General features: G+C 37.5%; 1 protein-coding gene across 2 annotated transcripts; it reads left to right on the top strand.

Moving 5' to 3' along the window:
- The first annotated feature begins 571 nt into the window (after positions 1-571).
- LOC139396815 (zinc finger protein 436-like) lies at positions 572-13,700 on the top strand. 2 transcript variants are annotated; one of them, XM_071143731.1, is made up of 10 exons: positions 572-1,104; positions 2,012-2,118; positions 2,254-2,431; positions 4,031-4,128; positions 4,264-4,441; positions 6,267-6,364; positions 6,498-6,675; positions 8,332-8,438; positions 8,574-8,799; positions 12,622-12,939. In XM_071143731.1, exons 1-9 carry the CDS (start codon positions 888-890, stop codon positions 8,772-8,774), a joined length of 1,362 nt encoding a protein of 453 aa, XP_070999832.1. In that variant the 5' UTR covers positions 572-887; the 3' UTR covers positions 8,775-8,799; positions 12,622-12,939. The 2 variants fall into 2 exon arrangements, with proteins under 2 accessions (XP_070999832.1, XP_070999833.1); XM_071143732.1 differs by lacking the exons at positions 2,012-2,118; positions 2,254-2,431; positions 4,031-4,128; ... (1 more) ...; positions 6,267-6,364; positions 6,498-6,675 and having other exon boundaries at positions 588-1,104; positions 8,574-8,751; positions 12,622-13,700.
- The last annotated feature ends 979 nt before the right edge of the window (positions 13,701-14,679 follow it).

The following is a 14,679-nucleotide window of genomic DNA, read 5'->3' as shown; positions in this document are numbered from 1 at the left end:
TAAATACAACCAACTAACATTGATAAGTAAGCAATTCTATCAATAACAAGATTATCATCACTAGCAACATGCTTGAATCGAACTTACAAACAAATATTTTCCGAGGATGAAGCGTGACAAGAAATAACTGCACTGAAAGACTGAACCGTAGCGCTGCTTCTATGTGCGCAGAACGAATTCTCTACTTACTGTTTCCGTACAGTCTTTCTAAGTACCAGGAACCTCCACTAGGGGGCGATAAACACCATGGAACACAATGAAAATCCATCGGTACCACTGTAATAAAACAGTCTGTTACCTTCTGACAGGATGGCGGCACAGAAGTATTTATTCATTATCTACATATTCATATTAAGCTTCTACGTCTGTGAACAGGAACTTATTATTTGTAAGACGTAAGAGAAGATATATCAGCTTATTGTTAAATTATGACGTTCTTTCCAACACAAAAAGTGTCGTAACTATTGTTTCTAAACTGCGTTACTCACTCCAGTCAGCAGATGGCGATGGGCGTCTTTCGGGTGATGATTCTTGCGTGACGTATAATGGACTGGCCGGACGCTTCTTCAGGAACAACAAGGCGCCAACTCTTTCAACCACCTCGGTAGCTTAGTAGCCAACCTAAAACTGGAAGATTGACGCTTTAGACCATGTTAATGTACATTATGTAATCTCAGTGTTGTAAATGCAGTTCAGTTGACGTATTAACTGGTTAACTTGAACCTAATTTGCATGTTCAATTTGCAAACTTGTTAAAGATTGTTGCTGAGCCTAGCACTAGGCTAGTCGCTAATGCTAGCAGGCTAACATCACTGACCACGAGTTCACTAAACTACTCCCCTGCTAAAGAAGAAGAGGTCTGCTGTACGGAGAAAGAATCTCTGGCGATGAACATTGTCGTGAAAGAAGAAGAAGAAGAGGAGGATATGACTGTGAAAGGAGAGGAAGAACCTTCCAGAATGAAAAAGGAGGAAGAGGAGGCTGTTATAGTGAAAGAAGAGAAAGAACCTTTTAGAGAGGAAGAGGATGCTGTCTCAATAAAGTTGAAGGAGGAAGACATTTTGGGAGTGAAAGAGGAGGAGACAGAAGATCAGATTAACACCAGTGAGTACTGTCTTTAACAGGGACACACTATGCCGTTGTTGAACTAATGTGTGGTTTTAAAGTGGCATTCTACTGAAGTTCTACACTTGAATATGTTGTTCAGTACTGTAGGAATTGTTAAAGGGTCAATCTGCCATTGGTTCATATATTTTAGGGACTTTTCAATTAGATGTATTGAATTCTCCATGTGGTCTGTATTAAAGTTCCCCTCATCTAATATAACAGGTTTTTAAAATTCTATATTGGTGCATATTTTCTACTTAAAATAACAAAGGGATGCAAAAGCCACCCATTTTGTGGAACGACCCCTTTTACATTTGCATCACAAACAATATTTTAGGAAATCATGATGAAAGTGGCCATTTTAGACATATGCATGCCTCTTGTAAGACTCTATGATTGCAATAGATGATCATAAGTTTACCATCCACTATCGTGGATCCTCTGGGGAGCCTCTATTATTATTATTATATACACTATATACGGTGCCTACATTATTATATACACTATATACGGTCCCTACATTATTATATACACTATACGGTGCCTACATTATTATATACACTATATACGGTGCCTACATTATTATATACACTATACGGTGCCTACATTATTATATACACTATATACGGTGCCTACATTATTATATACACTATATACGGTGCCTACATATAATTCTCCATGTGGTCTATATTAAAGTTCCCCTCATCTAATATAACAGGCTTTTAAAATTCAATATTGGTGCATAATTTCTACTTAAATATCAAAGGGATGCAACAGGCCATTTAGTGGAACAACCCTTTAACATTTGCATTTTAGGCCCTGTTTAGAGATATCAATGCCTCGTCTAAGACCCTTTGTGATTGTAATAGTAGATCATAAGTTTACCACCTGTTTGATGTTCTAGTTCACACAGGAGAGAGACATGACTATTGTGGATCCTCTGGGGAGCCTGAACAATATCCTGATGCTGACGAGACAGAGAAGAGTCTCTCCAGATCAGAACACCAGATGGTACAGCTTGGTCTGGTCTAGCATACAGCTTGCTCTCTCTGGGTCTGGGCTGGGTTTCTGTAAAGCACTTTATGACAACAGTGACATCAGCATCCATAATGATATGTGTCTTTGTCCCCTCTTTATGGTTACCAGGACAACGCTAGCCCTTCCTCCCTCCCTGAGTCCCTGTATTGTGCCTCTCCCGGTAGCTCCTTACTGCTGGGTAGGAAGAGGTTGTCTGTGCTGCTGGTGGACTGCAGGAAAACAACGGGGCTGAGTGGAACTGTGAGAGGAGGAGCAGAGAAGAACAGATTAGATTTCACACATCAAAGTAAGTGCTGTAGTTTAGTTTGAACAAATACAATAGATCTGCCCACTGGTATCTGTTACCAGGACAACCAGCAGAGTTCTCTCTCCACAAAGAGCCGGAAGTGCTATCGGTTGGCGCAGAAGTTTGACAGTGTGTGCAACTCTGCAGAACTCTTGTTCGTTTTCAGCGTGCTTAGTTGTGAAGTGTTTAAAACTTCTTAAGACTAGCGGAACCCCTCGACAACATCCGCTGAAATGGCAGAGAGCGAAATGGAAAAATATTTTTGGGAAATATTTAACTTTCATACATTCACAAGTGCAATACACCAAATTAAAGCTTAACCTCTTGTTAATCTAGCCATCGTGTCCAATTTCAAAAATGCTATACAGCGAAAGCTCACCATACGATTATGTTAGGTGAGCACCTAGTCACAAAAAACATATAAACATTTTCCAGTCAAAGAGAGGAGTCACAAAAGGCAGAATTAGAGAGAATATTAATCCCCAACCTTTGATGATCTTCATCAGATGGCACTCATAGGACTTCATGTTACATGTATTGTGTATGTTTTGTTTGATAAAGTTCATATTTATATCCAAATATCTCAGTTTACATTGGAGAGTTATGTTTAGTAATGTTATGCCTCGAAAACATCTGGCGAATTTGCAGAGAGCCAAATCAATTTACAGAAATACTCATCATAAAATTTGATAAAATATATAAGTGTTATGCATAGAATTAAATATATACTTCTCCTTAATGCAAGCACTGTGTCAGATTTCAAAAAAGCTTTACGGAAAAAGCACACCACACTATATACGGTGCCTATATTATTATATACGCTATATACGGTGCCTACATTATAATATACACTATATACAGTGCCTACATTATTATATACACTATATACCTTGCCTACATTATAATATACACTATATACAGTGCCTAAATTATTATATACACTATATACGCTGTCTACATTACTTAATACACTATATACGGTGCCTACATTATTATATACGCTATATACGATGCCTATATTATTATATACGCTATATACGGTGCCTACATTATTATATACACTATATACCTTGCCTACATTATAATATACACTATATACAGTGCCTAAATTATTATATACACTATATACGGTGCCTACATTATTATATACACTATATACTGTGCCTACATTATTATATACACTATATACTGTGCCTATATTATTATATACACTATATACCGTGCCTACATTATTATATACACTATATATGGTGCCTACATTATTATATACACTATATATGGTGCCTACATTATTATATACACTATATACGGTAACTTCATTATTATATACACTATATACGGTGCCTACATTTAATTCTCCATGTGGTCTATATTAAAGTGCACCTCATCTAATATAACAGGCTTTTAAAATTCAATATTGGTGCATCATTTCTACTTAAAATAACAAAGGGACGCAACAGGCACCCATTTCATGGAACAACCCTTTAACATTTGCATTTTAGGCCCTGTTTAGAGATATTAATGCCTCTGGTAAGACTCTATGTTATTGTAATAGTAGATCATAAGTTTACCATCTGTTTGATGTCCTCATTCACACAGGAGAGAGACATGACTATTGTGGATCCTCTGGGGAGCCTGAACAACATCCTGATGCTGACGAGGCAGAGAAGAGTCTCTCCAGATCAGAACACCAGATGGTACAGCTTGGTCTGGTCTAGAACACAGCTTGCTCTCTCTGGGTCTGGGCTGGGTTTCTGTAAAGCACTTTATGTCAACAGTGACATCAGCATCCATAATGGTATGTGTTTGTGTCCCCTCTTTATGGTTACCAGGACAACGCTAGCCCTTCCTCCCTCCCTGAGTCCCTGTATTGTGCCTATCCCGGTAGCTCCTTACTGCTGGGTATGAAGAGGTTGTCTGGGCTGCTGGTGGACTGCAGGAAAACAACGGGGCTGAGTGGAACTGTGAGAGGAGGAGCAGAGAAGAACGGATTAGATTTCACACATCAAAGTAAGTGCTGTAGTTTAGTTTGAACAAATACAATAGATCTGCCCACTGGTATCTGTTACCAGGACAACCAGCAGAGTTCTCTCTCCACAGAGAGCCGGAAGTGCTATCGGTTGGCGCAGAAGTTTGACAGTGTGTGCAACTCTGCAGAACTCTTGTTCGTTTTCAGCGTGCTTAGTTGTGAAGTGTTTAAAACTTCTTAAGACTAGCGGAACCCCTCGACAACATCCGCTGAAATGGCAGAGTGCGAAATGAAAAAATATTTTTGGGAAATATTTTAATTTCATACGAGTGCAATACACCAAATTAAAGCTTAACCTCTTGTTAATCTAGCCATCGTGTCCAATTTCAAAAATGCTATACAGCGAAAGCTCACCATACGATTATGTTAGGTCAGCACCTAGTCACAAAAAACATACAGACATTTTCCAGTCAAAGAGAGGAGTCACAAAAGGCAGAATTAGAGATAATATTAATCCCCAACCTTTGATGATCTTCATCAGATGGCACTCATAGGACTTCATGTTACACAATACATGTATGTTTTGTTGGATAAAGTTCATATTAGTATCCAAATATCTCAGTTTACATTGGAGCGTTTGTTCAGTAATGTTGTGCCTCGAAAACATCTGGCGAATTTGCAGAGATCCAAATCAATTTACAGAAATACTCATCATAAAATTTTATAAAAGATATAAGTGTTATGCATAGAATTAAATATATACTTCTCCTTAATGCAAGCACTGTGTCAGATTTCAAAAAAGCTTTACGGAAAAAGCACACCACACTATATACGGTGCCTATATTATTATATACGCTATATACGATGCCTATATTATTATATACGCTATATACAATGCCTATATTATTATATACACTATATACGGTGCCTACATTATTATATACACTATATACAATGCCTATATTATTATATACACTATATACGCTGCCTACATTACTAAATACACTATATACGGTGCCTACATTATTATATACACTATATACCTTGCCTACATTATAATATACACTATATACAGTGCCTAAATTATTATATACACTATATACGGTGCCTACATTATTATATACACTATATACTGTGCCTACATTATTATATACACTGTATACTGTGCCTATATTATTATATACACTATATACCGTGCCTACATTATTATATACACTATATATGGTGCCTACATTATTAAATGCACTATATACGGTGCCTTCATTATTATATACACGGTGCCTACATTATTATATACACTATATACTGTGCCTACATTATTATATACACTATATATGGTGCCTAAATTATTATATACACTATATACTGTGCCTACATTATTATATACACTATATACGGTGCCTACATTATTATATACACTATATACGGTGCCTACATTGTTATATACACTATATACGGTGCCTAAATTATTATATACACTATATACTGTACCTACATTATTATATACACTATATACGGTGCCTACATTATTATATACACTATATACGGTGCCTACATTATTATATACACTATATACGGTAACTTCATTATTATATACACTATATACGGTGCCTACATTTAATTCTCCATGTGGTCTATATTAAAGTGCACCTCATCTAATATAACAGGCTTTTAAAATTCAATATTGGTGCATCATTTCTACTTAAAATAACAAAGGGACGCAACAGGCACCCATTTCATGGAACAACCCTTTAACATTTGCATTTTAGGCCCTGTTTAGAGATATTAATGCCTCTGGTAAGACTCTATGTTATTGTAATAGTAGATCATAAGTTTACCATCTGTTTGATGTCCTCATTCACACAGGAGAGAGACATGACTATTGTGGATCCTCTGGGGAGCCTGAACAACATCCTGATGCTGACGAGGCAGAGAAGAGTCTCTCCAGATCAGAACACCAGATGGTACAGCTTGGTCTGGTCTAGAACACAGCTTGCTCTCTCTGGGTCTGGGCTGGGTTTCTGTAAAGCACTTTGTCAACAGTGACATCAGCATCCATAATGGTATGTGTTTGTGTCCCCTCTTTATGGTTACCAGGACAACGCTAGCCCTTCCTCCCTCCCTGAGTTCCTGTATTGTGCCTCTCCCGGTAGCTCCTTACTGCTGGGTATGAAGAGGTTGTCTGGGCTGCTGGTGGACTGCAGGAAAACAACAGGGCTGAGTGGAACTGTGAGAGGAGGAGCAGAGAAGAACGGATTAGATTTCACACATCAAAGTAAGTGCTGTAGTTTAGTTTGAACAAATACAATAGATCTGCCCACTGGTATCTGTTACCAGGACAACCAGCAGAGTTGTCTCTCCACAGAGAGCCGGAAGTGCTATCGGTTGGCGCAGAAGTTTGACAGTGTGTGCAACTCTGCAGAACTCTTGTTCGTTTTCAGCGTGCTTAGTTGTGAAGTGTTTAAAACTTCTTAAGACTAGCGGAACCCCTCGACAACATCCGCTGAAATGGCAGAGTGCGAAATGAAAAAATATTTTTGGGAAATATTTTAATTTCATACGAGTGCAATACACCAAATTAAAGCTTAACCTCTTGTTAATCTAGCCATCGTGTCCAATTTCAAAAATGCTATACAGCGAAAGCTCACCATACGATTATGTTAGGTCAGCACCTAGTCACAAAAAACATACAGACATTTTCCAGTCAAAGAGAGGAGTCACAAAAGGCAGAATTAGAGATAATATTAATCCCCAACCTTTGATGATCTTCATCAGATGGCACTCATAGGACTTCATGTTACACAATACATGTATGTTTTGTTGGATAAAGTTCATATTAGTATCCAAATATCTCAGTTTACATTGGAGCGTTTGTTCAGTAATGTTGTGCCTCGAAAACATCTGGCGAATTTGCAGAGATCCAAATCAATTTACAGAAATACTCATCATAAAATTTTATAAAAGATATAAGTGTTATGCATAGAATTAAATATATACTTCTCCTTAATGCAAGCACTGTGTCAGATTTCAAAAAAGCTTTACGGAAAAAGCACACCACACTATATACGGTGCCTACATTATTATATACACTATATACGGTGCCTACATTATTATATACACTATATACTGTGCCTATATTATTATATACGCTATATACAATGCCTATATTATTATATACACTATATACGCTGCCTACATTACTAAATACACTATATACGGTGCCTACATTATTATATACACTATATACTGTGCCTACATTATTATATACACTATATACTGTGCCTATATTATTATATACACTATATACTGTGCCTACATTATTATATACACTATATATGGTGCCTACATTATTATATACACTATATACTGTGCCTACATTATTATATACACTATATACTGTGCCTATATTATTATATACACTATATACTGTGCCTACATTATTATATACACTATATATGGTGCCTACATTATTAAATGCACTATATACGGTGCCTTCATTATTATATACACGGTGCTTACATTATTATATACACTATATACTGTGCCTACATTATTATATACGGTGCCTACATTATTATATACACTATATACGGTACCTACATTATTATATACACTATATACGGTGCCTATATTATTATATACACTATATACGGTGCCTACATTATTATATACACTATATTCGGTACCTACATATAATTCTCCATGTGGTCTATATTAAAGTTCCCCTCATCTAATATAACAGGCTTTTAAAGTTCAATATTGGTGCATGATGTCTACTTAAATATCAAAGGGATGCAACAGGCACCCATTTCGTGGAACAACCCTTTAACATTTGCATTTTAGGCCCTGTTTAGAGATATCAAATCCTCTTGTAAGACCCTTTGTGATTGTAATAGTAGATCATAAGTTTACCACCTGTTTAATGTTCTAGTTCACACAGGAGAGAGACATGACTATGGTGGATCCTCTGCGGAGCCTCAACAACATCCTGATGCTGACGAGGCAGAGAAGAGTCTCTCCAGATCAGAACACCAGATGGTACAGCTTGGTCTGGTCTAGCATACAGCTTGCTCTCTCTGGGTCTGGGCTGGGTTTCTGTAAAGCACTTTATGTCAACATTGACATCAGCATCCATAATGGTATGTGTTTGTGTCCCCTCTTTATGGTTACCAGGACAACGCTAGCCCTTCCTCCCTCCCTGAGTCCCTGTATTGTGCCTATCCCGGTAGCTCCTTACTGCTGGGTATGAAGAGGTTGTCTGGGCTGCTGGTGGACTGCAGGAAAACAACAGGGCTGAGTGGAACTGTGAGAGGAGGAGCAGAGAAGAACGGATTAGATTTCACACATCAAAGTAAGTGCTGTAGTTTAGTTTGAACAAATACAATAGATCTGCCCACTGGTATCTGTTACCAGGACAACCAGCAGAGTTCTCTCTCCACAGAGAGCCGGAAGTGCTATCGGTTGGCGCAGAAGTTTGACAGTGTGTGCAACTCTGCAGAACTCTTGTTCGTTTTCAGCGTGCTTAGTTGTGAAGTGTTTAAAACTTCTTAAGACTAGCGGAACCCCTCGACAACATCCGCTGAAATGGCAGAGAGAACAAAATGGAAAAATATTTTTGGGAAATATTTAACTTTCATACATTCACGCGTGCAATACACCAAATTAAAGCTTAAACTCTTGTTAATCTAGCCATCGTGTCCAATTTCAAAAATGCTACACAGGGAAAGCTCACCATACGATTATGTTAGGTCAGCACCTAGTCACAAAAAAACATAGGGCCATTTTCCAGTCAAAGAGAGGAGTCACAAAAGGCAGAAATAGAGATAAAAATAATCCCCAACCTTTGATGATCTTCATCAGATGGCACTCATAGGACTTCATGTTACACAATACATGTATGTTTTGTTGGATAAAGTTCATATTTGTATCCAAATATCTCAGTTTACATTGGAGAGTTTGTTCAGTAATGTTGTGCCTCGCGCTGGCAAGTCCAGACGAAAGTCCAGACGAAAAGTCAAAGAAGTTCTATTACAGTTCGTAGAAACATGTATAGAATGTATAGATGTATAGAATCAATCTTTAGGATGTTTTTATCATAAATCTTCAATAATGTTTCAACCGGACAATTCCTTTGTCTTTAGAAATGAAAAGAAACGCAGCTCGCTCACGGCCGCGCTCATGACTTAGCTCAAGGCATTCTGCCAGACCCCTTAGTCAAACAGCTCTTATTCGCTCCCCCTTCATAGTAGAATCCTGCAACAAGGTTCTAAAGACTGTTGACATCTAGTGGAAGCCTTGGGAAGTGCAATATGACCCAATTTACACTTTATATACGAAAGGCAATGACTTGAAAAACTACAAACCTCAGATTTCCCACTTTTCCCGCTGCTCTCCCTCTCTCTCCATGTAGTAGTGTTGTACTGAAACAGCTGCTCTCCCTCTCTCTCCCTGTAGTGTTGTACTGAAACAGCTGCTCTCCCTCTCTCTCCCTGTAGTGCTGTACTGAAACAGCTGCTCTCCCCCTCTCTCTCCCTGTAGTGTTGTACTGAAACAGCTGCTCTCCCTCTCTCTCCATGTAGTGTTGTACTGAAACAGCTGCAAAACGTGACTCGTGACGTTGCTGGATGCGGGCCTCGCTCTGCTGCTTTGCCAGTTAATTTGTTATTTTATTGAAGTTATGGCTTTTGTCTTGCAGCTGGATTTGTTTTATTTGTTTGAGAGAAAAAAAACACGTTTCAACCTGTAAAACATATACAAATAAACACAACAAAAAAATTAACGTATCTTTTTTCAGGACCCTGTCTTTCAAAGATACTTTGTAAAAATCCAAATAACTTCACAGATCTTCATTGTAAAGGTTCTAAACACAGTTTCCCATGTTTGTTCAATGAACCATAAACAAGTAACGTCAAACATATACAAATATGATGATGTCATAATGAATTCATGACACGTGATTGAACAAATATGATGATGTGGGGCGGCAGGGTAGCCTAGTGGTTCGAGCGTTGGACTAGTAACCGGAAGGTTGCAATATCAAATCCCCGAGCTGACAAGGTACAAATCTGTCGTTCGTCCCCTGAACAGGCAGTTAACCAACTGTTCCTATGACGTCATTGAAAATTAGAATTTGTTCTTAACTGGCTTGCCTAGTTAAATAAAGATAAAATAAAAAATAAATAAATGTCATAATGAATTCATGACACGTGAATGAACAAGCCTTTCTATATACGGTGCCTACATTATTATATACACTATATACGGTGCCTTCATTATTATATACACGGTGCCTACATTATTATATACACTATATACGGTGCCTACATTATTATATACTCTATATACGGTCCCTACATTATTATATACACTATATACGGTCCCTACATTATTATATACACTATATACGGTGCCTACATTATTATATACTCTATATACGGTGCATACATTATTATATACACTATATACATTATTACATACACTATATACGGTGCCTACATTATTACATACACTATATACGGTGCCTACATTATTATATACTCTATATACGGTGCATACATTATTATATACACTATATACATTATTACATACACTATATACAGTGCCTACATTATTACATACACTATATACGGTGCCTACATTATTATATACTCTATATACGGTGCCTACATTATTATATACTCTATATACGGTGCATACATTATTATATACACTATATACATTATTACATACACTATATACGGTGCCTACATTATTACATACACTATATACGGTGCCTACATTATTATATACACTATATACGGTGCATACATTATTATATACACTATATACATTATTACTTATTACATACACTATATACGGTGCCTACATTATTATATACACTATATACGGTGCCTACATTATTATATACTCTATATACGGTGCATACATTATTATATACACTATATACATTATTACATACACTATATACGGTGCCTACATTATTACATACACTATATACGGTGCCTACATTATTATATACACTATATACGGTGCCTACATTATTATATACATGGTGCCTACATTATTATATACACTATATACGGTGCCTACATTATTACATACACTATATACGGTGCCTACATTATTATATACACAGTGCCTACATTATTATATACACTATATACGGTGCCTACATTATTATATACATGGTGCCTACATTATTATATACACTATATACGGTGCCTACATTATTACATACACTATATACGGTGCCTACATTATTATATACACAGTGCCTACATTATTATATACATGGTGCATACATTATTACATACACTATATACGGTGCCTACATTATTATATACATGGTGCCTACATTATTATATACATGGTGCCTACATTATTACATACACTATATACGGTGCCTACATTATTACATACACTATATACGGTGCCTACATTATTATATACTCTATATACGGTGCCTACATTATTATATACACGGTGCCTACATTATTATATACATGGTGCCTACATTATTACATACACTATATACGGTGCCTTCGGAAAGTATACATAACCCTTGACTTTTTCCGTGTTTTTTTACATTACAGTCTGAATGTAATATTGAGGGGGCACCTGTGTAATGATCATGCTGTTTAATTAGCTTCTTGATATGCCACAACTGTCAAGGGAGATGTTACTAATGTGCTTTGTGTCTGTCTCCAAGTTTTGGACTTCCACACAGAATTACTTCTTTAGTTATTTAATGTTTAAGGAAGTGTGTAGGTCACATTCTGTATCATACAGCTATGAAGGTTATATATTTACAACCACCTGTATGATAGGAACAACATCTGTGTCGTCTGTGTCTTGGGTGTCATAGAACTGTAGAACATAGAATCCAATTATGTCTTGGGTGTCATAGAACTGTAGAACATAGAATCCAATTATGTCTTGGGTGTCATAGAACTGTAGAACATAGAATCCAATTATGTCTTGGGTGTCATAGAACTGTCTAGTTGTTTGTATTCTGACTTGTAAAACAGAAATAAAGATAAGTCATGCAAACATATCAGTAGTTACCAGGAAGCTCTACAACATAATTTGTTTTAAATTATGAAATGTTTGAAAACTGGCCTCAGGTTGAGGGCTCTGATTTGAATTAAACCTCATAGCAAGCACTTTTATCATGGGGAAATTTCATTCTGTTCTCTCTTTAAATAAACACTGTCTTTGGCAGGAGGAAAACCAAACTTGGAGGAACCAGAGACGTCCAAACCATCAAGACGACACCTCTGCTCCCAGATTGGAAAGAGTTTTACCAAGTTAGGAAGCCTGAAAAGACATGAGAGGGGACACACAGAACCGAAGCCACAAAATTGCACCCAGTGTGGAAGGAGTTTTAGCCACTTAGGAAATCTGAAAGCTCATGAGCGAACACACACACGGGAGAGGCCTTTCCATTGCTCCCAGTGTGGAAAGAATTTTAAGCGGTTAGACACTCTCAAAACCCATGAGCAAATACACACAGGGGAGAAGCCATACCATTGTGCCCAGTGTGGAAATAGTTTTAGCCAGTCAGGAAGCCTGAAAGTTCATGAGCGAATACATACAGGGGAGAAGTCATACCTTTGCGCCCAGTGTGGAAAGAGTTTCAGCCAGTCAGGAAGCCTGAAGGAACACATGAGACTGCACACAAGGGAGAAGCCTTACTACTGCTCACATTGTGGGAAGAGTTTTAACCATTTAGTTAGCATGAAAAGACATGAGAGGATACACACAGGAGCGAAGCCACACCCGTGCTCCCAGTGTGGAAAGAGTTTTAAGCGGTTAGACACCCTCAAAGCTCATGAGCGAATACACACAGGGGAGACACCATACCATTGCGCCCAGTGTGGAAATAGTTTTAGCCAGTCAGGAAGCCTGAAAATACATGAGAGAATACACACAGGGGAGAAGCCATACCATTGTGGCCAGTGTGGAAAGAGTTTTAGCCTTTTAGAAAGCCTGAGAGTACATGAGCGAATACACACAGGGGAGAAGCCTTACCACTGCTCCCAGTGTTCAAAGTGTTTTACCCATTTAGGAAGCCTGAAGGAACACAGGAGACTGCACACAGGGGAGAAGCCTTACAAATGTTCAGACTGTGGGAAGACATATTACTCATCACAGACACTTAAAAGTCATGTGAGAATCCACACAGGAGAGAATGCTTACTTATCCTAGTGTGTGAACTCATTTTTCACATCACATTGTCCATTGTCTTATATTGTTGTCTGAGAATGTGTTTACCTGTCTTTACCATATGAAATTAAATGGTACAGGGTATACTCCAACATATATTTGTTTGTTTTTATTAGAAAACATGAATTGAATATGGAGTTTGTCAGTTTGAATACAGAGTAGATCAGGTTCCATGTATTTAAATGGTCCTTTTTTAAACTCTTTGTGTTTATCTGGGTGTGTCATTCCTCCAGCACTACAGATAATCAAGTGATATTTGGATGTGATGCATTTGTTCCATTGTTGACATTTGCATTGTTGGTCCACTGATGATTTAATGAAATGAAAATATTCAGACTAATAGAAAATGTTAATTGTATGTGTGTCGACATAACTGATTATGTGACTAACCTTGTGAAACTGTGCAATTATAATCTCCTGTTCTTGGGAGTTTCATCCTGTGTTGCAAACCAATTTGCATCTGCGTCCTTGTATGAATAAAGTCCCTCCCAGGAACAGGAAACTATAAAGATATGTGCTCATCACCCAATGCTTCAGGAAATCAGACTGTCTACACTGCGCTGTGTAACTCTGTTATTCTCTCTGAGCTCAGAAATAAAGAGACTTGGTTTGACTTGGACTCCACCCAACTTGCAACCTAAATCCAATGACAGTTGACATGTTGTGTTGATTTCATGTTGAATTCACTTTAGTTGACGACTCAAAGAAATGTAAATAGAAACTAGATGTTGAACTGACGTCTGTGCCCAGTGGGCTGGTTTGAATACGGGGCAGGTGTTGGATCAATATCCACCTTCGTTGGTTATGGGATCGTCAGCCATCTCCTTCAGCGCCATTCTTCACTTTAATAGATCATATCATAAAAGTCTGATAAAACGTAACAAATATGTCATAGAGAATTCATATTTACTTTATAATATGGCTACATATATATATGTACTGAACAAAAATATAAACGCAACATGCAACAATTTCAACGATTCACAGTACATATATGGAAATCAGTCATTGTCAAATGTATTAGGCCCTGATCTATGGACTTCACATGACTGGG

Source organism: Oncorhynchus clarkii, unplaced genomic scaffold (assembly GCF_045791955.1).
Source record: "Oncorhynchus clarkii lewisi isolate Uvic-CL-2024 unplaced genomic scaffold, UVic_Ocla_1.0 unplaced_contig_6256_pilon_pilon, whole genome shotgun sequence".
Classification (NCBI taxonomy): Eukaryota; Metazoa; Chordata; class Actinopteri; order Salmoniformes; family Salmonidae; genus Oncorhynchus; species Oncorhynchus clarkii.
The sequence above is the reverse complement of the archived record's forward strand: the minus strand, read 5'-3'. Positions and strand labels throughout refer to the sequence as shown.